General features: G+C 44.9%; 1 protein-coding gene across 1 annotated transcript in view; it reads left to right on the plus strand.

Annotated features, from left to right (window-relative positions):
- Positions 1-27138, plus strand: part of LOC145342331 (mitogen-activated protein kinase kinase kinase kinase 4) — a 281028-nt gene that overhangs the window by 68812 nt on the left and 185078 nt on the right. Inside the window, exon 3 of the mRNA XM_080187822.1 lies at positions 10748-10804. Coding sequence (XP_080043948.1) covers positions 10748-10804 — 57 coding nt within the window. The remainder of the gene's footprint in view (positions 1-10747; positions 10805-27138) is intronic.

Below are 27138 nucleotides of genomic sequence, written 5' to 3' on the forward strand. Positions count from 1 at the left end.
GCTATTGGTCTGGAGTCACATGTAGATCAGACCAGGTAAGAACACCAGATTTCTTTCTCTAAAGGACACTAGTGAACCTGATGGGTTTTTTTGGGATAATCGACAATGTTTCATGGTCATCAATAGATTCTTAATTCCAGATATTTTTTATTGAATTCAAATTCCACCACCAGGATTTGAACCCAGGTCCCCAGAACATTTGCTGAGTTTCTGGATTAATAATCTAACTATGATACCACTGGGCCATTCCTTCCCTTATGACAAGCTGCAGAGCAAACCTACCTCTTAGTATGCACTGAATGGCATTCGACATGTTCCATTGGGTCAGACTGACTTAGTTCAATAAAATTAGGACAGTCCAAAGGTGTGTGGGTTCGGTTGATTGGCCATGCTAAAATTGTCCCTTAGTGTCCTGGGATGCATAGGTTAGAGGGATTAGCGGGCAAACGTGTAGGGATATGGGGATAGGGCCTGGGTGGGATTGTGGTCGGTGCAGACTCGATGGGCCGAAGGGTTCTATGTTCTATGTATAAGAAGCAACATAAACATTGCAAGCACGTAAGGCAGATTGCCATATTTATTTGAAAAGTGAATGAGTTACTGTGCATCAGTGCAAGGTCTCAGTGCTCTTGCTGCTCTCAAGCCCTTGGGCTGCACATCTAATCCCATTGGCAAACCCTCACACTCCTACCTGTGGTGACCTGTCCGAGCAGAAACTTTGCCCCTGCAGCAATTACTAAAGTCAGAACGTTTTTGAGATGCGTGCTCTGTTGCCGCAGACTTATCTGTGAGTTGCCGTTTAATGCTAGAACTATAACAGCAATTCATGTTGTGCCTTTAATATAGGCAAAACTCCCTAAAGGCGCTTTGTAGAAACAAGGAGAATGAACAACAAATTGGCTGCTGTGTTTCCTACATGATGAGGGTAAGCTACACTTCAAAAAGCACTTCGCTGACTGCAAAGTGCTTTGGGACATCTTGAGGTCATGTTATATAAGTGCAAGTTTGTTCTTTGCGACTGCCTCAGGTATTTGTCGGAGAAACACTTCATAAACCTTATAGGGTAAATATTCATCTCAGTTCCCAATACAATGCTTGGTAGGATGCAGCATTCTTGTAGAATATGCAAACAGGAGGAAGCCATTCTGTGCTTCCTAGCATCACCTTAAATGCCTTCTTCTAATTTTAAGGTTACTTTGCCTCTCATTCTGGTCTCTGCTACCGGAGGAAGCAGTTTCTTGCTATCTATTTTACCAAATAAATGGGGCGGCATGATGGCACAGTAGTTAGCACTGCTGCCTAACCACACCAGGAACCCTAGTTCAATTCCCACCTTGGATCACTATCTGTATGGAGTTTGCACATTCTCCTTGTGTCTGTGTGGGCTTCCTCCAGGTGATCTATTTTCTTCCCACAGTCCAAAAAGATTTGCTGCTTAGGTGGATTAACCATGCTAAGTTCTCCCTCAGTGTACCCGAACAGACGCCAGCGCGTGGTGACTAGGAGATTTTCACAGTAACTTCATTGCAGTGTTAATGTAAGCCCACTTGTGACTAACAAATAAACTTTAACGTTAACTTTACAGTGGTACTGCCACTGGACTAGTAATCCACAGACTGGGACTAACAGCCTGGAGTGTGGGTTCTAATCCGACCAAGGCAGCTGTCTGGAATTTGAATTCTACTAGTAAATCCAAAGATGTGTGGCTTAGTGGATTGGCCATGCTAAATTGCCCCTTAGGGACTAGCAAGAGTAAATGCATAGGTTTGTGGGGATAGGGCCTGTGTGGGATTGTGGTCCGTGCAGACTTGATGGACTGAATGACCTCCGTTTGCACTGTAGGATTCTATGATTCAGCAATGGTGACCGTGTCAATGATATTGTAAAAATCTATCTGGTTCACCAACGTCCTTTAGGGAAGGAACACTGTCATGCTTCTGTGGTCTATAATGTGACATGAAACTCTAGCACCATAGCAATTTGGTTGACTGTCAACTGCCTTGCAAGCCACTCAAGGACTATTCCGGGAGGGTAACAAATGCTGGCCTTGATTGCGATGGCCACATCCCATGAAAGAATAAAGGCATTAAAAATCCTTCGCTTAAACACCTCAAGTAAATCAACTCTTGATCTTCAATGCTTGAGGAACTCAGCCTTGCAACTTATTCTCATATTTCAATACATTGAACCTTGGTTAAATTCTGGTGAGCCTGTTATACAACCAACATAAAGGCCAATATACCCTGGTACAAGATTTCAAATCAGAATGGGCTTCTAACAGCTTTATTGAGTTGTAACATCAGTGTGTGCCCAGTTAGTGCGCCCATCAATAATTCCCAGAACGTTCCCCTCTATTGGAGCTCTGCACCAACAGCACGACAAAAAGCATTCATCCCATTTGTAAATATTCGTTCCACAGGGGAAACTTTCCCAGTTGTTGGTAACTGTGGGAGTTCTAAGGCAGATTTCAAAATGCTTTGCTATTCGGCCATGCATTCCAGTACCTCGTGCTAATCTTTTCCCACGAATAGTGAGGTGTATTGGGAGCTAGGGTGAGCTCTGACATATTACATTCCATAATCTTATCACTTTACCTCACTGAAAATTGGGTGGGATGAGGTCATAAGATTGCGCCCCAAGTCCTCATTCCAGAGGATACTGCAGTGCAAATATTTCTGAAGGAAAATGATTTCCAGGTGGGAAGTCAAACCACTTGTGTTACAATCTGTTTCATGATGTAACATTAAAAGCCTTGTTCTGTACTTTGATTTTTGATTTGATTTGATTTATTATTGTCATATGTATTAACATACAGTGGAAAGTATTGTTTCTTGCACGCTATACAGACAAAGCATACTGTTCATAGAGAAGGAAATGAGAGAGTGCAGAATGTAGTATTACAGTCATAGCTAGGGTGTAGAGAAAGATCAACTTAATGAAAGGTAAGTCCATTCAAAAGTCTGACAGCAGCAGGGAAGAAGCTGTTCTTGCATCGGTTGGTACGTGACCTCAGAGTTTTGTATCTTTTTCCTGATGGAAGAAGATGGAACAGAGCATGTCTGGGTGCGTGGGCTCCTTAATTATGCTGGCTGCTTTACTGAGGCAGAGGGAAGTGTAGACGGAATCAATGGATGGGAGGCTGGTTTGCGTGATGGATTGGGCTACATTCACGACCCTTTGTCGTTCCTTACTGCAGCCAATCATGAACTTGCAAAGAATAGGATTGCTAAAATTGATTGGCCATAATTCTGGAGGTGTCATCAGATGACCCCTGACCTCTAACTGCCCCACCTACTTTGGTTGGTCAATGCATTCATACTCTCAACACATCATCTTCTTGTGCCCACTGGAAAGCAACAGACTCTGAATCTGTCAATTCTTAACTGTGGGTCACACCTTTCTTCAATGAGTAATTTTTTTATATCTAATAAGAAACCACTGAAGAAATAAAGAAAGAAACTAATGAGATATCACAGTTATTTTTGCCTCTGTGATTTTTTGATTGCTAGTCACAGATTTGTCTGTAATAGCTGGAGATGCCAGGGCAATCCTGGAGCGTTAACAGCCCAAGTGCAGGGCAGCACAAACCACCTGACCCAATCTCATGCCCTACTGTCTGCAATGAGAAAGAAAGAGCTTTTTGCACGTGCCCTAGGATCTGAAAAGCTCAGCACAGTTTCCGTGCACAAAAACCAAAGCTGTTTCACAATGACACAACGGGTGGCATGGTGGCACAGTGGTTAGCTCTGCTGCCTCACAACATCAGGAACCCCAGGTTCAATTCCCAACTTGGGCCACTGTCTGTGTGGAGTTTGCATGTTATCTCCGTGTCTTCGTAGATTTCCACCGGGTGCTCTGGTCCATAAATGTGCTACATTTGGCCATGATAAATTCTCCATTACTGTCAGGGGGATTAGCAGGGTAAATATATGGGGTTACAGGAATAGGCCTGGGTTGGATTGTTGTTGGTGCAGGCTCATTGGGCCGAATGGCCTCCTTCTGCACTGTAAGGATTCTATGATTCTATGAACTATGACTGAACTATTAGGAAGCTTTTGGATAGATTTCTATGGAGGCACAGTGGGTAGCATTGCTGCCTCACAGCTTCGGGGACCCGGGTTCAATACTGGCCTCGGGTGGCTGTGTGGAGTTTGCACATTCTCGCTGTGTCTGCGTGGGTTTCCTCCGGGAGCTCCAATTTCCTCCCACAGTCCAAAGACGTGAACTTTAGATGGGTTTGGCCGTACTAAATTGCTCTTTACCGTCAGAAGATGTGTAGATTAGGGGGATTAGCTATGGTAAATGTGTGATGGTTGCAGGTATAAGACTTGGTTAAAGTATTCATTGGGGTTTAGTATAGACCCAATGGGCCGAATGGCCCCTTTCTGCATTGTTGGGTTCTGTGCTGGATTCTACGATATAAAAATCCATACACAAAATGCAACGGGAGGAAAAGAGGGTTCATGACTTGCGAACGTGAACAAGTGTGCTCTGCTTTCCAAAATTGACCATGGCGACAACGAGCCGGGAAGAATAAAGGAACTGTCATGCAACGTGGCAGATTTCAGGTTGCAGCTTAGGAATTTTAGCCTCTGAAACTCGCCTCACCTCAGAATGTTATTTGTGAAGGAAAAAATATCTTCAAACTCTGCCTGGCGGCTCTTCAGTGGAATGTTGGTATTTGAATTTGGCTGCATGTTGTTGGCCGCCTCTCAGCAGCTCTCAGACAGGCTCGTAGATCAAGTGCATCTTTTGGAGTGAAGCGTAGGCCCGGAATTTACTGGCGTGGGGAATTTCGTGGCAAGCGCCAACTTTCTTCCTGAGCTTTCAGGCCCAGTTAACAACTGGCAGCGGAGGATGGTCCTGGTGATTTGGGGGCCACTGGGTACGTGGGAGCAGCAAGGGCAACAGGGTGATCGCTCATTGACCTGCAACGTTAACCCTGCTCCTCTCGCCACAGATGCTGCCAGATCTGCTGTGAATTTCTCGCATTTTCTCATAGCATCATATAAATCCCTACAGTGCAGAAAGAGGCCATTTGGCCCATCAAGTCTGCACTAACCACAACCCCCGTAACCCTACTTATTTTTTCTACTAATCACCTGACACTAAGGGACAATTTAGCATGGCCAATCCACCTAACCCACGCACCTTTGAAGTGTGGGAGGAAACCGGATTACCCGGAGGAAACCCACAGGGAGAATGTGCAGACTCCGCACAGCCAGTGACCCAAGCCGGGAATCGAACCCAGATCCCTGGCGCTGTGAGGCAGCAGTGCTAACCACTGAGCCACCATGCCGTCCCTGTTCAGATTTCAGAATTCCAGCATCCGCGGTGTTTTGCATTTTTTTGTAGGAGTGACTGAGTATTTCCTCAACCGGTGAAATTTAAGAATACAGGAAAAGAGGAGGCGACGGAAAAGGAAATAGAATGAATGAAAAACAAATTAAAAACAGGAAGGGAGATAACAGGAGGGAAAGAAAGGATAGATTAAGGGAGAAAGCGAAGAAAGTAGAGATTCAACATGAAAAAGAAACAAACGTGTTAAATTTTAACAAAATATCTGCAAATAGTTTATTAGCTGCCGGTGTGAGAGTCCCAGAGTGGAGTTTTATGGCCCTATCATGGTGTGCAGCCAGGTAATATGATGAGCAATTCAAAAGTCCATTGATTTTGATGGGACTGGGAAATTCCACTGGAAGGGATACAATTCCGGCCTCAGTTTCAGTTGTTCCGTCTCTGTGACTGCAAGGTTGAGTGACATTTGAGAACCATGAAACATCCCATTGGTGTCATCCTTATTCTGTGAAAAACCAGCCTTAAATTTCTGCAAAATGTTTCATTCATACTTATGGTGCTACTCCATGACAGGCAGAACCTGAGAGGACCCTGGGGTGCTTATTCACAGATCCCTGGTGGCGGAGCAGGTGAGTAGGATAGTTATGAAGGCACACGGGACACTTACATTGATCAATCATGTCATAGGTTGTTAGAGCAGGGAGCTTATGTTGGAGCTGTACAGAACGTTGGTTAGGCCACAACTGGAGTACTGTGTGCAGTTCTGATCACCTCACAATAGGAAGGATGTGACTGCACTTAGAGGGGGTACAGAGGAGATTTACCATTCCCTAAACCCTGCCTACATTCAGCTATTAAACCTCAAGCTGTTCCATCTATGAGAGATGTAACTCCATATTTTGTTTTGGTTGCCCTATGTTAATTTAATTAACCTGGAAGTTTGGAAAGAACGTGGAACATTGCTCACTTGTTTTAGATTATAGATCATAGATCATAGAACCCTACAGTGCAGAAAGAGGCCCTTTGGCACATCGAGTCTGCACCGACCACAATCCCACCCAGGCCCTACCCCCATATCCCTACATATTTTGTCCACCAGTCCCTCTAACCTAAGCATCCTAGTAGACCAAGGAGCAATTTTAACATGGCCAATCGACCTAACCCGCACAGGTTTGGACTGCGGGAGGAAACCGGAGCACCCAGAGGAAACCCACGCAGACCTGAGGAGAATGTGCAAACTTCACACAGACAGTGACCCAAGCCGGGAATCGTTTTCAGCAACAATATCAATGTAGAAAACAATATGTTTTCTACATTGTCACCAAAGCATTGCCTCCATCCTAAAGCAGCGCACAGTGGTTAGTACTGCTTCCTCATAGCACCAGGGACTCGAGTTCTATTCCTGGCTTGGGTCACTGTCTGCGTGGAGTTTGCCCGTTCCCCGTGTCTACATGTGTTTCCTCCGGATGCCCCCATTTCCTCCCACAGTCCAAAGATGCGCAGGTTAGGCGGATTGGCCATGCTAAATTGTCCGTCAGTGTCGGGGATAATGTAGGGTAAATTCATGGGGTTAGGGTGATAGGGCCTGGATGGGATTGTGGTCGGTGCAGACTCAATGGGCCAAATGGCGTCCTGTGATGTAGGATTTTATGAAATGATTACAGTGCGGTGCCCATATTAGACACAATACTCCAAAATCAGACAGGAAAGATGCAGCTTAGTGACAGCCCAAGTTGTGACTGGTTGGGTTGGTTCCCTAATTTTATACATGGTCTCCCATGCTTCAAGATGGCATATCTGTACAACCTAAGCTGCTTATTGCATATTTGCGTTTCCCTCCTGCCGGTGACTTCAAGCAAAGACTGAATTTTATCAGTCAGGGAATGGAGATAAGCCAAGACATTCAAGTGTCATCACAATCTCTCGAGATTCCTCTCTTCTGGGGGAGAAATGGGAAAAAAATTGAAGAAGTAATGGAAAAGAGAGCAGGGAAAAGGTTGGAGGGGATTGAGTTTTCATTTAAACAGACCCCTTGCAAGGGCAGAAACCTAACAGAGCTGGAATTTCACTGGGAAGGTGGTCCTCCAAATTAAGAACAGTGCAGCACTCTGAAAATCTGATTTACTCCCCTTCTGTTCCTGGATTTTTAATTTTCCACCGAGTGGAATTACTAAAACATTCTGTGTGCAAACATTCCACAACTCCTCCGCCAACTAGCTAAATATCAGAAGATTCATTATTGCTCCAAATGTGGCGGGGTTTTTTGCCTCAAGGTTTTGTTAGCAGGCAAAGCCCAGAGATTATTGGCTCTTGTACTAATTAGGAGGCAGTAAGTGGCTTTCACACTTCTACGCAAATGATGTTGATGAATTTATTGAAGAGTTTCATTGGATCTTTAATAGTTCTGATCAGCTCCTTCAACAATTCAAGGTTTTACATGTCCAGACCACCAACAACCTGTCTTGGTTCCCCAAGCCGATGCTATAGTTAGAAAAGTCCACCAATGCATCTACTTTCTCAGGAGGCTAAGGAAATTTGGCATGTCCACTACAACTCTCGCCAACTTCTACTGATGCATCATAGAAAGCATCTTTTCTGGTTGTATCACAGGTTGGTACAGCTCCTGCTCTATCCAAGACCGCAAGAAACTGCAAAGAGCCCTGAACGAAGCCCAATCTATCACTCAAACTAACCTCCCACCCATTGACTCTGTCTACACTTCCAGCTGCCTCACAGCACCACTGACCTGAGTTCCAATTCAGCCTTGGATCACTGTGTGAAGTCTGCACGTTCTCTGCTGTGCCTGCGTAGGTTTCCTCCAGAGGCTCCGGTTTCCTCCCGCAGTCCGAAGGATGTGCTGGTTAGGTGCATTGTCTTCTCCCTCAGTGTACCCGAACAGGCGCCAGAGTGTGGCAACTAGGGGATTTTCACAGTAACTTCATTGCAGAGTTAATGTAAGCCTACCTGTGATACTAATAAATAAACTTAAACTTTGAAACAGCCTCTTCATTTCATAATAAAGTAAAAATGAAGGCTGGGAGAGTTGTGAGGAGGCAGTCAGATTCTCTACAGGAAAGCTGTGAGGGCTCTTGCTGAGATTAGAAATGCCATCTTGCTTGAATTAAATATGATGAGACACTGGTGTGGGTTTGCATCACTTGTTCTTTATTTTGTGTAATAAGACAAAGGTATACAGCACGACATGAGTCCAGTGAAGGTCAAAATTGAGAAGCCAAAAAGAACAGTATTGTAAACATGAATAAGCAACAATGAGGGTGTGGTTTGAGCTGAGGGCGTAAGTGGATTTGAAGATAATTAGGATATGGGGCTTCAGCTGCAGATGGAACAGGATTCTCTCTACAGCCTGTTTCATCCTGAATGAGCAATCAAGGAAGAGATGGAGTTAGGGACAAGATCAATGAGCTCATCTCATGCATCTGAAATAATATTTTTTGAAGAAAGCATTTAATCAAAGGAACTTCTATCCCTGTTAAATTAGTGGTGTTGATTCACACCCACTGTGTCAGCCAATGGATTGGATGGGAGTGAGATGTAAGACATGGCAAACACTTGGGTTGGAATTTTACCACCTCGCCCACCATGGGAATTGGAGTGGGCGAGGGGTGGACAACTGTAAGATCCATTGACCTCGGGCGGGATTTTACAGTTTCAGGACGAACAAGGCCGTAAAATCCTTTATCTCTCTCTCAAAGTGAATTCTATTCACTCTGATAACAGAGTAGATTTAAAAAGATTGTCTGCGACATGCAATAGATATCACTCCTGAAACTAAATCTGTTAATCAATGCAGGATAAGGGTGGCACAATAGCACAATGATTAGCACTGCTGCTTCACAGCTCCAGGCACCTGGGTTCGATTCCCAGCTTGGGTCACTGTCTGTGTGAAGTTTGCACATTCGTGTGTGAGTTTCCTCCAGGCGCTCCGCTTTCCTCCCACAGCCCAAAGATGTGCGGGTTAGGTTGATTGGCCATGCTAAAATTGCCCCCAAGTGTCCTGAGATGAATAGGTTAGGGGGATTAGTGGGTAAATATGTAGGGATATGGGGTAAGGGCCTGGGTGGGATTGTGGTTGGTGCAGACTCGATGGGCCGAAGTGCCTCTTTCTGCAAATATAGGGTTCCTATGAACCTCTCCACCAAATTTCAGTGAGTGGAGGATAGTTGTATATACAAACTATGGACAAAATCCTATGGAGGTGATGGGAAACTCAGTCACCACTAGAGAGTCAGTGAGAGCCCTGCAACATCTCGTTTCAGGACCCACTGTGTCCTATTCCACTGAGGCATTTAATCTGCTGGCAGCGGATCTCTCCCCGGGATCATGGACCCTGGTGGTAGAGATCCTGCCTGCTGTGTGCTGTTGGCCAATCAATGACCAGCAACTCTTCTGTACTCAGCAGCACCAATGTGGAGATGGTGGCTGCTGTTGGTACTACACCCGCCTGAGACCATGGTTCGAGGATGGGTCAAGGCAAAGGTGAATGCTGGCAGAAAGTGTCCCTGGAGCAGGTGAGCTGGCAACAAGGCAGTGGGGTGGCTCCCACTGAGCTTCTTCCTGATGCCAGGTCCCTTGATCAGTAGTGATGCCTCTTTGATGAAAAGTGGCACATTTACTTTTCATCTCACCAGAACAATGTTACAAGAATATGTGAAGGAAACAGCAGTTCACACTTCACGAATCCTGGGGACTCTGGGTCCCCAGAAAATTAGCTGAGTTTCTGGATTAGTGGTCTAGCGATAATATCACTAGACCATCACCTCCCCACAATGCCCGGAGCCCTTCATGCCAAGGACCTAATTAGGGAGAGGGCAAGAAGCTGCTGCCATCCCCACCTGCTAGACTCTCATCTCATCAAATACCCCCACCCCCACCACCACCATCAAACTCACAGCAGGGGGAGGACACGCCAAACTTCTGCCCTGTGGGTGTAAAACCCTTCGGAATCACTTCGAACCACGTGATCTCCAGGAATCCTAGACAAGAGGATTTCTCAAACATCCCCTTTCTGGCAGAGAGTAATGGTGTCACTGTATGCAACCAAGTTGGAGGGGTCATCAGTGTATATAATCGAAGATAATCTTGTGACTATGAAAGTTGATTCATTCAAACAACTCATTCATTTCAAGGTCCTTCTCACTGCAACATAAAATGTCTCCAACCCAGAGTTCTCTGCGCTGCTGGGAACCACAATTTAATAATATCCCGTTAAATGCAATTATTATTTCTACTAGGAAACTTAATTATATCAAGCATAATGGGCAACTGTACTTCACTAAGTAACTGATTGATTTGCTACATAATACCAGCACTGTGGTTCAAAAGTAAAACTTTAAATTGATAGACTTTGTGAACACAAGTATTGTTAACCTATCAGCAAAATACACAAGAATTCTTCCTCCCAGCTCACAGTTTGCTGCTTTTGTTACAGGGCCGTCATGTCAAGACGGGACAGCTGGCAGCCATTAAGGTCATGGATGTCACAGAGGTGAGTTTGTAATTCATGACACTGTAAATCATCTCCGAACAAATTTTCTTCTGCTCCTGTTATAATTTCTAAAATGTTTTGGAGATCACATGCTCCCAGTGTGGTTGTGCGATATGTGCGAAAGGCAAGGCGAAGGCAGGGCGAGTCATTTTCCCTCAAAATCCACACTGGATATTTCACTCTTTTGGATATTTATTTCTTCAGCATCACTCAAAGCGGCTCAAGTTAAGACAAGGTGCCGACGTCAAAGTGGTTAGCACTGCAGCCCCATAGGGACTCAGATTCAAATCTGGCCTCAGGTCACTGTCTGTGTGGGGTTGCACGTTCTCCCCATGTCCGCATGGGTTTCCTCCGCTTTCCTCCCACAGTCAAACAATGTGCTGGTTAGGTGGATTCATAGAATCATAGAACCCTACAGTGCAGAAGGAAGCCATTCAGCCCATCGAGTCTGCACTGACCACAATCCCACCCAAGCCCTATTCCCATAACCCCATGCATTTATCCTAGTGAGTCCCCCTGATACTAAGGGACAATTTAGCATGGCCAATCCCCCTTAATGTCAGGGGGACTCACTAGGGTAAATACATGGGGTTGCTGGGATATGTCCTGGGTTGGATTGTTGTTGCTGCAGCCTCGGTGGGCTAATTGGTCTCTTTCTGTACTGTAGCTACTCTATGATTCTATGCAGGTGCGACTGGGTTCATGCAGAGAATTTTCTTGACATCACCTAACCGTACAAAGCTAAAAGAAGTGGGTCATTTTATCTAGCTTAACAAGGGCTTTTTTTTTCGCAAATTAGTAACCATTTTGGCCATATAAAAATCTTTTTAGTTTCACCATTAGCAGTTCCTAAAACAAGCAGTGGACATTATGTCAAGTCTTTTGTTTCCTGACTGGAAGTTGCAGCTGGGTTTCTAACCTCCATCCCTCCCACAACTCTACCAGTTGTTGGCGAATGTGATCATCACTGACTGGATCAATCTTTATTGCCCACTCTTTATTGAGAAAGTGGTGAGGAGCCGCCTTTTGACATCCCTGCATTGGTGGTACATCCACAGTGCCGTTGGGTAAGGGGTTCCAGGGTTTTGACCTAGCAACAATAAAGGAAAATAATGCCAGAGTCCCAATTCTCATTCCCAAGTCTGGCACTCACCTTCTTCAGCAGGGGAAAAGTGAGGGAAGGTTGTGGTTTGCTCATCCATTGCTCACGAAGGCAACTGCAGATGTAAGTTTTCAACAAAGGGATGTCCAAAACATAACTCATGGACTTTACAATTGTTAGGAGAAGGCCTAAATTTGCAGGAGCTCTTTAATGAGCTATCCCTTTGAATTGGCCAACCAATACATTTTGGAGAAGCCATTTGCAAGAGGTCATGCCCTTTGCAATTGTTAAAAGTAGACATGAATGCATGTAAAATGTGGATAAACCCATTTGAACTGTCAGGACATTTAAATCTCCTGCTCTGCAAATTAACAAAAGTATTCACTTAAAGGGATTAAGTACTTGAAATAACTGTCTTTTTACATGGATTGTGAAATTGAAGGAATTTAAAAGTAGTGAATGGCATTTTATTGGTGAGAGTGTTTCATTTAAATCGTGAAGTTAACAATGGACACCAAGAACTTTTATTTTATTTTATCTAAGCATGGATCCTGAGGTCTGCCTATGGTGGACTTTGGGAGAGTTGGCATTGAAATTGTAAGGGAAAAGAGTAGTGGTTCACATGATTTGGTACTAAGTTGACTTAGAGAATATAAGGAGACATGGGCGGTGGCTAAAGAGGTATAAGTTGGCATGGAGGGAATAAGGATCCATGGGGGAGTGAGTGGGGGCCTGAGGTAGCATGAGTTGGCAGGGATAGTGAATGAGGAATGTGTGGAGGGAATGAACGGCTTTGAGGGCTGAAGATTTGGAGCTGTTTTTGTCCCGGAATATGAAGGAGTGCCTTTCAGCTAGCCCGCCTCTGCACTGGGCAGCCTCTGTGGTCATCTCTGCATTGTATCTAGGGGTAGTGAGCATCACTCCTGCTAACACCTGCTTCCTGCCAAAAACAGAAATTGGAACACCAGGAGCACTTTATTCCAAAATTCATGACTCTGCACTCCCAACTTGCTACAGTGATTATATAGTTGCTATGTGTGGCTTGCATATACACAACATGCTGATGTAATATGACAGTTTGTTTGCATATTTTGGGCTTTTTGTAACTACAGAATAGACACCATTCTCAAAATAGACCACAGTGTTTATTCAAAGCGTTTGAGTTTTTAGCAAGGCTGATTAGCTGCACGCTCATTTAAACTGTGGCTGATCTGTCACTAATACTCGTACAGACAACATTTTATTTAGCTATTACTTATCACACACACCATGTGTTTTGGGAGTGCCTTGTGCATGAAAATTAATGCCCTCTGTAATGGATCGATGGAATCATCGAGCACAATTGATTATAGCAGCGACTGACAGTCCAACATTTCAGTCATCTAAACATGTTTGCACTTATTGATAAATCAACAGAACTGCGATTCAAGGGAAGGTAGTTCCTCAGTGAGAAATAAATATATTAGCTACTGCTTTTGGTACTTTACGGATGAATGGAAAGCATCTTCTGCCAAAGCTGGAGGTCATAACCATTCATTGCTACACGGTGGCACAGTGGTTAGCACTGCTGCCTCACAGCACCAGGGACCCGGGCTCAAGTTCCGGCTTGGGTCACTGCACATTCTCCCTGTGTCTGCGTGGGTTTCGTCCTGGTGCTCCGGTTTCCTCCAACAGTCCGAAAGACGTGCTGGTTTAAGATGCACTGGTTAAATTCTCCCTCAGTCTACCCGAATAAGCGCCGGAGTGCATCAACTAGGGGATTTTCACAGGAACTTCACTGTGGCGTTAATGTCCGTCTACGGGCGACACTAATAAATCAACTTCAACTTAGAATCAGATATCATCTCCATTCATCCACCCAAGCTGAATACTGCACAGCTCATGATTAATGAAGGTGAATGAAAGTTGCTGAATCGTAGAGTTAGTTCTGGGTTGTAGAGGAATTTGGCTCAATATCTGACAAGCTCTGCCGGAATCCCAGAAAATGTTTTTTCGATGCCCACTGAGGAAATTGCAGCCATTAAGGCCACAGCGACTGCTTTGAACTCTAAAGAATACCTATGCATATACATCATGACCTATAGTTATGCAAATAAGGATAAAATGGAAGTAAATTGATGGTCAGAAATTGTGCTGCTGCAGAACCTTTCTCGTGTGCTTAGCCTCAGTTCGGAAAGTGCTTACAGATAGAAGTGAATCATGAGGCTTCCTGCCACACCAGGCTGCTCCTGCTGGGTCACATCATTTCCTCTTCACTGAGTGCACATTGCAGTGCCCTGCTCCTCTCTCTCACACAGCATCCGTCCTCTCCTTCACAGGAAGCAAGGATCTGGGTCATTTTCTTCTCACTGTTACGCTAATGGGGAAGTGGTTAGGATTGAGTCTGCAGATGATGGATTGCTCCCCATATTTTAATTGCGTTTGACAAGAGGAAGCGTCATTACTGGTCGAAACGGAAACCAAAAACGAAAAAGCCCCCTCCGTGAGTGAAATGGTCCCTGTGATTGAAAGCCGCGAGCAAGCGTGCAATTCTCGCTGAGTGCTTGGATCCTTGTTTGGCTGTTCACATTAACTATCTACGTTGCTCATTCAGCCTAAGAAGAAGAGGGCAGAGCCTGGCATTCACTTCACGCGCAGTTGGTTTGCGTCTCTCACCAGTGGGCAGATGAGATCAAGGTTCATCCGGGTCAAACTGAAATGATGACTTACCGATGAGCCCAGCTGAAACGTACAGCTTGGTTTTATTCTTATCTAACAAGCGGAGGTTGGCTCCAACTGTCTGATCTTCAATTCCTTTTTTCCTACCAGCAACTTTGTTTCACCACCGCTTTTCACCCCTGTATAAATATACCCTGCATCCCATCTCGTTAACCTCATAGCTTTCCAACCTCTACGGGTCTTTAATTAGACTATCCAGTTGTAGTTCGTCACCATCATTATTGCCAGCACCCTAAGCTGTACCTGTGCTAAAACATTACCAGCGCTATCGACTTGAACACGGTCAATCTGGGTTTGCGCCTTGGTGTACTTGTTCCACATTCCTAGGCAGGACATGGTACAGGCTCTAAAAGGTTAATTTTATCTCTCTCAAACACAAACAAAGGAAGAACTGGTGTTTGGAGGTTTGGGGGATGCATTTACAAAATGGCAGCAACCCCTTTTTCGAATCCAATGTAATTAACACGGGGGAGTGCTCAGGATGGGTTCAAATCCCATTGCGAAATTCGGCCCATCGAGTCTACAACAAAGAATCTCACCCAGGCCCATCCTTATGCCCTATCCCCATCACCCCACATATTCACCCCACTAATCCCCTTAAACTACATCTATAGGCTAAACCTGGGCCAAGTGCTTGGGATTAGATGGGCAGGTCAGGATCTTTCATGCATCGGAGAGTCTTGATGGGCTGTAGGTCCTCTTACGCACTGTAGTATTCTGTGATTCTACACGTCTTTGGATACTAAGGGGCAATTTAACATGGCCAATCAACCCAAACCACACATCTTTAGACTGTGGGAGGAAACCGGAGCACCCAGAAGAAACCCACCCAGAGACGGGGAGAGCATGCAAATTCCACACAGACAGTCGCCCAAGGCTGGAATTGATCCCTGAAGCTGTGAGGCTGGATCCCTGACGCTGTGAGGCAGCAGTGCTAACCTATTACTTTTTGCTTTGTCACAGCCAAGAGGGAGAAATTCCATTTTGGACTGTGGACGATTTCTCAACCTCACGAGGAGATTTTATTTCTGTATGATCCATCAGTCGCAACTTTTCCTCCTACCTGTGTGTTTGTGCAGTTGGTGAAGAAGATGAGGCTAGCTGCAAGATGGTTTCCTGTCCCTGGCATTTTTTTGTCAGTTATCTCTTTCTGTTTTTGGAGCTAATCAGCCCTTTTCTTCATTAAACTGCAGCCTCCAGTTACTTTCTCCTTTGTGCACTTAACCTACCCTTCATATAAATGCATCTGTGTTAATTGCCTCACCTACTCTTTGTGGTAGCAAGTTCTGCATCCTCTGAGAAAAGGGTTTCCTCTTGAATTCCTTCATGGTTTTATTTGGAACTATCTTATATTTATGTCCCCTAAGTCTATGATCACAAGTGCAAAAAAGTGAAGCATGTCATTAAATTGGTTCCCTCACTCTTCTTGTTAAACATACACATTGCGCATGTGTGGCACAGTGGTTAGCACCACTGTGTCATGGTACCAGGTACCCGGGTTCAATTGCTGACTTGGGTACTGTCTGTGTGGAGTCTGCACTTCCTCCCCGTGCCTACGTGGCTTTCTTCCAGGTGCTCCAGTTTCCTCCCACAGTCCAAAGATGTGCAGGTTAGGTGCATTGGCCATGCTAAATTGCCCCTTAGTCCCACCATCACCAATATGCAGTTCTACTGAAACAAAATCCACTGCAACAGCTTAGCAAGGCTCCTTCAACCAGCACCTTTCAAACCCACAATTTCTACCACCAAGGGTGGCATGATGGCATAGGGTGGCATTGCTACCTCCTGCGCCAGGGACCCCGGCTCGATTCCCGGCTTAAGTCACTGTCTGTGAGGGGTTTGCATGTTCTCACCTGCGTGGATTTCCTCCGGGTGCTCCAGTTTCCTCCCACGGTTTGAAAGATGCGCTGGTTGGGTGCATTGAACCGAACAGGCACCGGAGTATGGCAACAAGGGGAACTTCACAGTCACTCCATTGCAGTGTTGATGTAAGCCTTACTTACTTGTGACTAATAAATAAACGTTAAACTTTAGGAATTCTCTTGCCCTGCCTGCCATGGAATCATTGCAGGCGAGAGGCGGACAACGGAAAGCGAGGCTGTAAAATCCCACTCATTGGCCCTGATGTTACTGGCATGGCCGGCCAAGGCTCGTAAGATCTTGCCTGAGGCCAACGGAGAAGTCTGTTCTGCAGGCCACACTGCCCTGATTCCGGGGAAGGTGAGGCGATAAGATTCCAGCGATAGACTCATTTAGAGCATAAAATGAGGTCCTTTGGCCCATTATGTCTGCGCTGGCTGTCAAGCACCAATATGTTCTAATCCCCTTTCCTAGCACTTTGTCCGTAGCCCTGTAATAAGAACAGCCCACAGACTGCAATGATTTGATGGCTTGTACCAGACGTTTAATTTAAATACAAACACAGATTAATAAATAATTGAACGCTGAGGGCTTTTTTGACTTTTGAATGACGCAGCAGTGTCATTGTTGACTCTGTTTTGATTATCTTGTACAGTGATCTGATTTGAGGCCCCACAGAGCTTTAACCAGTGTTCATTTTTCACCATTTATAATAGATGGCTAGGATTTCTCACACTTCACAATGGCACACGCCAGCCGCTGTTGCTCTGATAGCAGCCTGCTGCTCTCTATGTTCAGGTGCTGGGATTATTTAAACAACAATGTAACAAAGAAGAGAAAGAAGAAAATCACTTGCATTTACCCTATATACTCATGTAAAAGTCGATCTTGTGTATAAGTTGACCCCATAACTGGTGGCCTGCGAAAGGTAATTTTTCCATATAGCTCATTTAAAAGTCAACCCTCAGGGCTCAAATGGCATGATGGTTAGAGTACCTTGACCTTTGTAAATAGGGGCAGAGAGTTCAAAAGTAAGGAAGTTATGTAAAACCTGTGTAAACCACTGCTTTGGCTTCAACTGGAGAATTGCATCCAGTCTGGGCACCACACATTAGGAAGAATATGAAGGGATTAGAGAGGGTGTGGAAAAGATTCACAAGAATGGTTCCAGGGATGAGAAACTTAGAATCTTAGGGTCATAGAGTCATAGAGTCATAGAGGTTTACAGCATAGAAACAGGCCCTTCAGCCCAACTTATCCATGCTGCCCTTACTTTTTTTAAAAACCCTAAGCTAATCCCAGTTGCCCACATTTGACCCATATCCCTCTATTCCTGCCGTACCCATGTAACTATCTAAATGCTTTTTAAAAGATAAAATTGTATCCACCTCTACTACAACCTCTGGCAGCTTGTTCCAGGCACTCACCATCCTCTGTGTGAAAAAATTGCCCCTCTGGACACTTCTGTATCACTTCCCCTCACCTCAAACCTATGTTTGCTAGTTTTAGACTCCCCTACCTTTGGGAAAAGGTATTGACTATCTACCTTGTCTATGCCCCTCATTATTTTATAGACCTCTATAAGGTCACCACTCAGCCTCCTACACTCCAGAGAAAAAAGCCCCAGTCTATCCAGCCTCTCCTTATCCACTCACATGGATAGAATGCAGAAGCTAGGACTGTTCTCCTTGGAGAATAGAAGGTTGAAAGGAGATTTGCTAAAGATATTCAAATTATGATGGATCTCGATTGAGTATATAGGGAGCAACTGATGGGACGATGGGCAGAAAGGTGACAAAGTGATTTAGCATGGCTGCCTTACAGCGCCGGAGACCCGAGTTCAATTCCTGGCTTGGATAATTGTCTGTGCAGAGGCCACACGTTCTCCCCGTGTCTGCATGAGTTTCCTCTGGGTGCTCCGGTTTCCTCCCACAGTCTGAAAGACGTGCTGGTTAGGTGCATTGACCCGAACAGGCACCAGAGTGTGACGACAAGGGAAATTGCACAGTAACCTCATTGCAGTGTTAATGTAAGCGTTACTTGTGACTAATAAATGAAACAAACAACAACAATAAAGAAAGGATCAAGAATCAGAGGAAACACGCATCAGATAATTGGCAAAAGAAGTAATTATGACATGAGAAAAACTGTTTTTCGATAGCGAGTGATTAGGATTTGTAATACACCGCCTGCGAATGTGACGCAGGCAGGGTCAAACAGGGGACTCAAAAGGGAATTGGATCATTGGCCAAAATGGGAAAATGCAGGGGAATGGCATTCAGGGAATTGCTCCTGCAGAGAGCCAGCACTGACAAAATAGGCCAAATGGCCTTCTTCTGTGGTGTAAACATTGTATGCTTCTCTGATTCTATGATAATCCTGTAGAATGGTGCCTCATTCACATCGCCTGTAAGATTGCACGCTGCAGTTGATAGGAGGCGCGAGTTTGTTAATCAAAACAGCTTTGCCTGAGGGTGCAAGGCAAGAATGTTGGGAAGAAGCCTGCATCATAGTAATCAGCAAACTCAGTACCTGGGAGCTCCCGGGTCCCTGTGCGAGTTTTCCAGCAGTGGATCGGCTCGACATTGGTCAGGCCTGCCGAGGTCATTGCTCACTGGCCAGGCCACCGGGCAATATGTCATGGGCCGTCTTCAGTGGGACTGGAAAATCTGGTCAACAGAAAGGGCTGGAGAATCCCTGTCAGTGTATCTCTACTCGGTTACAATCAGAACCATCCCAGAAATAGCTTGCATTAAAAAACAACATTTTATTACTTCTACAAAGTGGCAGCTTGAGTCAGAAACTGTGGTTATCGAACCATAGCGTAATTCCAGTTCTTCATTTTATACTCTGAGTTGCTTGGAATTTCCCACTTCAGTACAAAAGTAAAAGAGATTGAGTGTTATAGGTTGCTTTGCGTGATAGACCATTTGGATAGAGAAAATCCCCAATGACTATTCAATGGATCAGATATCAGTTGTTGTGAAGATTTGTGGTCACCCACATGTGTACCAGTTTCTGTTTTTCTATTTTTTCATGGTTTTCCCACTGCTACATGTGTGATCTCACCTTTAAGATAAGCAATGGCCGATTGGTATTATCGCCAGATTATTAACTTAGAAACCCAACTAATGTTCTGGGGGCCCGGATTCAAATCCTGCCAAGGCAGATGGTGGAATTTGAATTCAATAAGAAAAAAATTGGAATTAAGAATCTACTTACGACCATGAAACCATTGTCAGGAAAACCCATCTGGTTTACGCATGTCCTTTAGCGAAGGAAATCTACTATCCTTATCTGGTCTGGCTTACATGTGATTCCGCAGCCTCTGCTGCCCCAGGGATGGTCAATAAACGCTGGCCAGCCAGTGAAGTCCATGTCCCACAAACGAATATTTTAAAAAGTTCTACTGAAACAAAACTTCTCAGAAGATTCTGTTCGTGGCAGCAATTACTGTTTCCTTTTCCCGCAGCGAACATCACTCACACACCAGGGAAGCATTAATGCCCTGGAGCTGATGTTGAGGAATGCCAGATTACTGATCCTTAGCATTAACAGGTTGTGTTCTGAGTGAAGACTGGGTGAACTTTGGCTTTGTGGCACTGAATGGAGATGTCTCATATGTAACCTTATAAACTGTACAGGAAAGGTCAATCAATAAAGTTAAGCAACAACAGTCGAGCAAGTGTTCTACCAAGTCAACAGAAAGTTCATGTCTGTTGCCACTCCAAGTGTGATCAACACTTCATTCGGTTATTGGATATTAAAAGCTGCAGGACCATTAAAAGGACACAAATGCTCTGCTCATTGGGTAACAGATTCTACAGTGCAAGAGTGGCTGTTATGGCAATGGGGAATCATCAATAGATTTCCCAATGGGCCTCGTAGAATACAAGCCCCCCCTCCCATTCCGCAAGTGAAGGTTCACCCATTGGGGAAGAAGCAGCGGGGAGGGTGGGTGGGGAAATGGTGGTGGGGCCGGGTGGGAGGATATTTAAAACCAACCGGCCGGCAGTCGAACGATGTCAGGGCTGACCTGCATACTGCAGTCGCTGAGTGGTACTTTGAGCATGTTGTAAATAAAGGTTGATGGTGACGGAAAACTGGCCTCGGTAAGATTATTGCTGTGAAAATGCTTTATAGTATTTCAAAGTGCTTTGAAAGATCCTGAGGACATGAAAAGCCCAAAATAAATATGTTATATTGAATGGATGAGGTGGGTTTGTGGGGTTGGACAGAGAGAAAGAGAGGAAATGTCTCCTTTTCTCCATGCTCTGCTACTTTTCATTCAGCTCACATTGAATGTTTGTTGCCCCTTATGATGCATTGCCCTTATATTGTGACTTGTCCCCTGGTGTCTTTCCATTTTTAATTATGTTAGTCTTTTTTCTGTGCAGAGTGGTGCAGGGGAGGGCAGGTGTATGGTGGGAGGGGGGAGGCGGTGCGGTGGGGGGATTGGAGGTGGGGTATATAGGTGTGGCTGGAAAGTATGTGGGCAGGATTTGGTTGGGGGGGGGTGGGCAGAAGGAGAAACTTGAGAAGGTGAAGAGGGGGCCTGAGGAGTTAGGCTACGAGTTGATACGAGTTATTGATGGACTGCGCTGTGTGCTCATAACATAGGGCGGCACGGAGGTACAGTGGTTAGCACTGTTGCCTCACAACGCCAGGGATTCCTGGCTTGGGTGGAGTCTGTCTGTCTGTGTGGAGTCTGCACATTCTCTCGTGTCTATGTGTTCCCTCCAGGTGCTCCGGTTTCCTCCCACACTCCAAAGATGTGCATGTTAGGCTAATTGGCCATGCTAAATTGACCCTTCCTCTCAGGGGGATTAGCAGGTGGGGAATGGGGCCTGGGTGGGATTGTGGTCAGTGCAGACTCGATGGACGCCTTTCTGCACCGCAGCGATTCTTTGATTCTATAACATTGTGAGCAGCTTAGCATTCAAGCGAGTGCAGAAACTTTCTTTCAACTTATTGATTGAGAGATTTCAGTGGTTCACCTGCCTGCAATCTAACAGGAGAGAACCCACTGCATCAAGTTTCAAGGTAACTTGACTTCTGTTCTGTATAATTTGATTTCCTTCCATGGTGTTTGGTTTTCTCCCAAGGAGCCCCCCCCAAAGCCACCCAGCAGATATCAGTCATAATCCCGGATACTCATATAACACTGCGTACACAGGTTGAAGAAAGTCTTGCGACACAGTGGGTAGTGACCCTCCCTCTTAGCCGGAAGCTCCGGGGTCGACACCGACTCCAGGACTTGATGGTTAAGGAAAGTGCGGTCAAACAGGTTGAGTGTCAAGCTGCGAAAACCTTCCTAACGGGCCAGTGGTTGGCAGTAAAAGCAGGAGAGACTCCTGGTTGGGCACAGGTGGTATGGAGTGGTGCCCCTCATTGCTATGAACCCCTGGTGACAAATTTGCAACCTGTTCCAGGAATTACCAGCAACGGAAGCAAACGAAGGTCTGTCTTAGTGCGCCGCTAGGTGTAGGAAAAGATTGGAATACAGGTTAAAAAATGGCCCTGTCCGCATGGTGACCACCAGAAGAAGAAGTCCACTGCCTGTGGAATGCACTGATGCCTCCACCAATCTGACTGGCACTTTTACGTCCTTCAAATCAGTGGTTTTGTTTGCAGGCAAGGAAGATAATTTAATTGGGGTGAAAAGTTGAAATGTCATGAGCAAGAGTACCTTTCGTGTTTCCTGAGAGGGAACAAAATCTCAGTGGGGGGGCATCCCACAATATGTGTGTCATATTTATACACTCATATTTATTTGAAAGGAAATGACAATGCTCTACAACCAGATGACATTGTGACTCTGCCAAAGGGACCTTCCGTGGCAGCTGGGAATAGAGAAGGAATTCCCCCCTCTACCACCCATCGCCTGCATCACCCCATCAAAACTTGATGTCACGTCAACTCTTGCCCCCATCCCAAATTGTAAGAACTAAGGGCGGGATTTTCCAGCCTCGCCCATTCTGGGTCTTCCAGCCCTGTCGAAAGTCAGTGGATTTTTGGCTAGCCAGTTGAATCCCCCCCACCCACCGAGAGTCCCGCTGTAGCGGATATGGAAAATCCTGGCTAAAGAGTTTTTATTCCTTTTGTGATTCATGTACACAGCATGTGATTACTGTTCTCTGTCACCTCAAGTTCTTTCATTGCTGCCTCTCTCCCAAAGCATTTCAATATTTCAGATCCACACTGGAAATAAAATGATTATAATTTTGAAGGAATTGTGAGGTTTTGCACTTTAATGCAAACATTTGTAAATGACCTTGAAGCTTATGACCTGAAAATCTTCATATCCCACTGGCAAATTTGTATTCAGAATGCCTGGCAGTTCTATAAAAACACATGAAAAAGATGGGCTGGAGAAAATGAGCTGCTCCATTGACTCTGTCCTATTCCCATGATGATTGTTACATTGGAACGTCAGAACTAGACACTTGTTATCACTGAGCAGACAAGGGTTGGTTCATGAAGAGGATCTTTTTTTCAAAATTCATTCTTGGGATGAAAGCATCACTGGCTAGGCCAGCATTTATTGCCTATCCCTCAAGATACATACTGGAGCCCAAACTTGGAACCACCTTCATGCTGACTGAATTTGCCCACACAATTTGGTCTTCTGTCAATGCCCTCATACTTTGGGTGGTACTGTTCTCCAGCCCCACATTAACCCTTGCTTTGTCGAACACAATATTTCTATGACAGACAAGGGGGCAAATTTTCCATTCTGCTCACCACGGGAATCATAGCAGGCAAAAGGCAGACAACGGAAAGGTTCGTTGATTTTGGGTGAGAATTTCCAGTTTTGGGGCAAGTGTGGCTGGAAAATCGGGTCCAAGAAGTCAGGCAGAAAACTCAGGGACAATAATGAAAAATCAGCCTTAGGGGATCACTTGTCCTCCCCACAGGCAGCCCAACTCAGTCCAGACATTACATTGACCAAATATAGGATAACTGGTCACCTTACCATCCCTTAAACGCAATATCTCTCGGAACAGTCTAGAGGGACAAAATGGCCTCATTCTGTTCCTATATTCCTACACTCCTGATACAACCTTTGTTCTTTTGCGGAAAGACAATTTTTTTTTCTTTTTCTTTTCAAAAGTAGTTAAGCTCTACAAAATAGTCGAATCAATGCAGTGTCAGCATATTTGATTTGATTTGATTTGTTATTGTCACATGTATTAACATACAATGAAAAGTATTGTTTCTTACAAACTATACAGACAAAACATACTGTTCATAGAGAAGGAAACGACAGAGTGCAGAATATTTAGTGCTACAATTATAGCTAGGGTGTAGAGAAAGATCAACTTAATGCAAGGTAGGTCCATTCAAATGTCTGACAGCAGCAGGGAAGAAGCTGTTCTTGAGTCGGTTGGTGTGTGACCTGAAACTTTTGTATCTTTTTCCCGACGGAAGAAGGTGGAAGAGAGAATGTCCGGGATGCGTGAGGTGCTTAATTATGCTGGCTGCTTTTCTGAGGCAGTGGAAAGTTAGACAGAGTCAATGGATGGGAGACTGGTTTGCGCGATGGAACGGGGTAAATTCACAACCTTTTGTAGTTCCTTGTGATCTTGGGCAGAGCAGGAACCATACCAAGCTGTGATACAACCAGAAAAAATGCTTTCTATGGTGCATCTGTAAATATCTGCCTGATGTTCTCAAAGTGTCCCAATAGTATGCTGCATAAAAGTACGCTAATGATAAAAGGTGAAATAGATGTTCTTAAAATTGAATTCTACATTTGTGATTTGTTTTTAATTGGATCACAGTTTTGTGTGGAAAAGCAAAACATAAATTAATTGTCCTGGGTGTAACAGCTACAAAATTGTGAATGCATTTAATGTGTTTGGGTCCAAATTTTTGTTTCTTTTGGACCAGAAGCAGAAGTGGGAAACAAATTGTTCTTTGTCTGGTGATTCAGACGGCAGCTCATCGAATTTGCTCCTGAAGAATAGGGAGGTGATGGTATTATCGCTAGACTATTATTCCAGAAACTCAACTAATAGAAAGGTTCGTTGACTTTGGGCAAGATTTTCTAGTTTTGGGGCAAGTGCCGCTGGAAAATCCCATCCAAGAAGCCAGGCAGAAAACTCAGGGACAATAATGAAAATCGGCTTCAGAGATACTCCTATCCTCTCCACAGGCAGTCCAACACAGTCCAGGACCTGGGTTCAAATCCCTCCGTGGCAGCTGGTGGAATTTAAATTCAATGAAAGATATCTGGAATTAAGAATCGACTGATGACCATGAAACCATTGTCGATTGTTGGAAAAATTCCATCTGGTTCACTAATGCCCCTTTAGAGAAGGAGATCTGCTGTCCTTACCTGGTCTGGCCTACATGTGATGACAGAGACACAACAATGTGGTTGACTTTCAGCTGCCCTTGGGCAGCTAGGGGTGGGCAATAGATGCTGGCCAGCAAGTGACACCCGTATCCCATGAATGAATTTTAGAAAAGATTCAGGCCATCTTTTAGGAGAGAATCTTTCTCGCCTCCCCGCCCTGCCCCTTTCAGATAAACTGCTAAAAGGTCCAAGCTGCCCTCTCAAGTGGATTTAGAAGACCCTGCAGCTGGAATTTTCCATTCCCTCCCCTCCCCACCCCCTGCCATCCCCACCCCATGGAGGATTTCCTGTGCCAGAGGTAGTTCACCCATTGGCTGCCAGCAGGATTTTATTGTCTTGTCGAAGTCAATGTTAACTTGCAAGGCTCACCTACCCCGCCACCAGGGAACCCACAGCAGGCATCAACTTCAGCGGAGCTGGAAGATCCTGCCAGTAGGAAGAGCCAGAAAATCCCACCCAATGAAGCAAGGGAACTTTTCCCCAATGTCCTAGCTACATTTTATTCCCCTACTCTACTCGCAAGACTTAAACAGAGTAACTGATCATTATCACATTGCTTTGTGGGAGCTTGCTGGGCATAAGTTAACTGCCATGTTTCCTGCATTATAGCAGTGAGCAAGTGCCAAAAAGTGTTTCATTGGCTGTTTCTATAGATTCAGAAAGAATGTTCTCAATGGTGGAGGAGTCCAGGACAAGGGGCCATAGTTTGACAATAAGGAATAAATATTTTAGGACTGAGGTGAGGAGAAATTTCTTCACCCAGAGGGTGGTGAATGCGGGAGTACGTGATGTGGAGATGCCAGCGTTGGACTGGGGTAAACACAGTAAGAAGTGGAATTCGCTACCATAGAAAGTAGTTGAGGCCAAAATGTTGTGTGATTTCAAGAAGAAATCAGATATAGCTCTTGGGGTAAAAGGGATTAAGGGATATGGGGAGGAAGTGGAGATCGGAATATTGAATTTGATGATCAAGCCGTGATCAAAATGAATGGTGGAGCAGACTCGAAGGGCTGAATGGCCCTCTCCTGCTTCTAGTTTTTATGTTCCTAAAAAGCTTTGGTGCATCTTGAAGCTGTGCTATTTAAGGGGAGGTGATGGCCAAGTGATGTTACTGCTGGATTAGTAATCTAGAAATTCAACTAATATTCTGGGGACCCAGGTTTGAATCCCACCACAGCAGATGCTGGAACTTGAATTAAATAAAAAATATCTGGAATTAAAAATCTACTGATGGCTGTGAAAACATTGTCAATTGTCGAAAAAACCCATTTGGTTCACTAATGTCCTTTAGGGAAAGAAATCTGCCATCCTTACCTGTTCTGGCCTACATGTGCCTCTAGAGCCACAGCAATGTGGTTGAGTCCCAACTCTGAAATGGCCTAGCAAGCCACTCAGTTCCAAGGCAACTAGGGATGGGCAATAAATGCTGGACAGCCAGCGATGCCCATATCCCACAAATGAATCAAAAATAAATAAATGGGAGTCTTTTTTTATTTCTTTCTTTCTCCCACTGTGGACAGTGATATAGGTTTGCAGGATGATGTGATAAAGGAAAGTACTGTTTTCCTGCCCTCTACAGGGGTGAGCTAAAATTGAAAGAGGCAGAGCACGGATCGCATATCTCCATGAGCGAACCCAGCTATAATTCACTGGGGGAATTCATCACTTGTGAGTTATGCTGTTAGCCTCGCTGCTGCAGATGCTCACCAAGGCTGCACAGATTCATTCTGTTCTGAACAGTCGCGTGTAAAGATATAATTCACATTTCTACGGCTGAGACACTTCAAAGCACTTTTCACACCCTTACCATTGGTTTTTATTCCCTCGGTCTTATGATTCGAATATGTTTTGGACATGTGATGGAATAAATATCTTCAACTCGTGAAGCTTTTAGCGTGACGCTCATGACTAGGTTGCACTTAAGTTGTGCACGTGTGAAAAGGGTTTATTATTGTCCCCCCCACCTGCCCCAGACAAGACAGATGGTTTGATTTTAAGGCATAATTACAAAGGACAGGAAGTTGGAACCAAACAGTCTCACTTAACACTCGAGCTCCCATTGTTTTGCAGTGGAGAAGTAAAATGCCTACACTGCTCCCTTCTGTTGTTGTTTGTAGATTGCTTTGTGCCGTTTGTTGATTTTGCACCATAGATCTACAAGCTTTCTCCTGAAAACACTGCCACATTGTCCGTGCAGCTTCCTAACCCTGGTGCTGGGTGTTTTGCAAGCGGGCCCAATTCACAGCGCAGACTCCAGCAATCTATTAATACAGCGCTCTTCAAGCCCCTCCC

The sequence above is a fragment of the Carcharhinus amblyrhynchos genome, chromosome 4 (assembly GCF_965287045.1).
Source record: "Carcharhinus amblyrhynchos chromosome 4, sCarAmb.v2.hapA, whole genome shotgun sequence".
In the NCBI taxonomy this organism is placed as follows: Eukaryota; Metazoa; Chordata; class Chondrichthyes; order Carcharhiniformes; family Carcharhinidae; genus Carcharhinus; species Carcharhinus amblyrhynchos.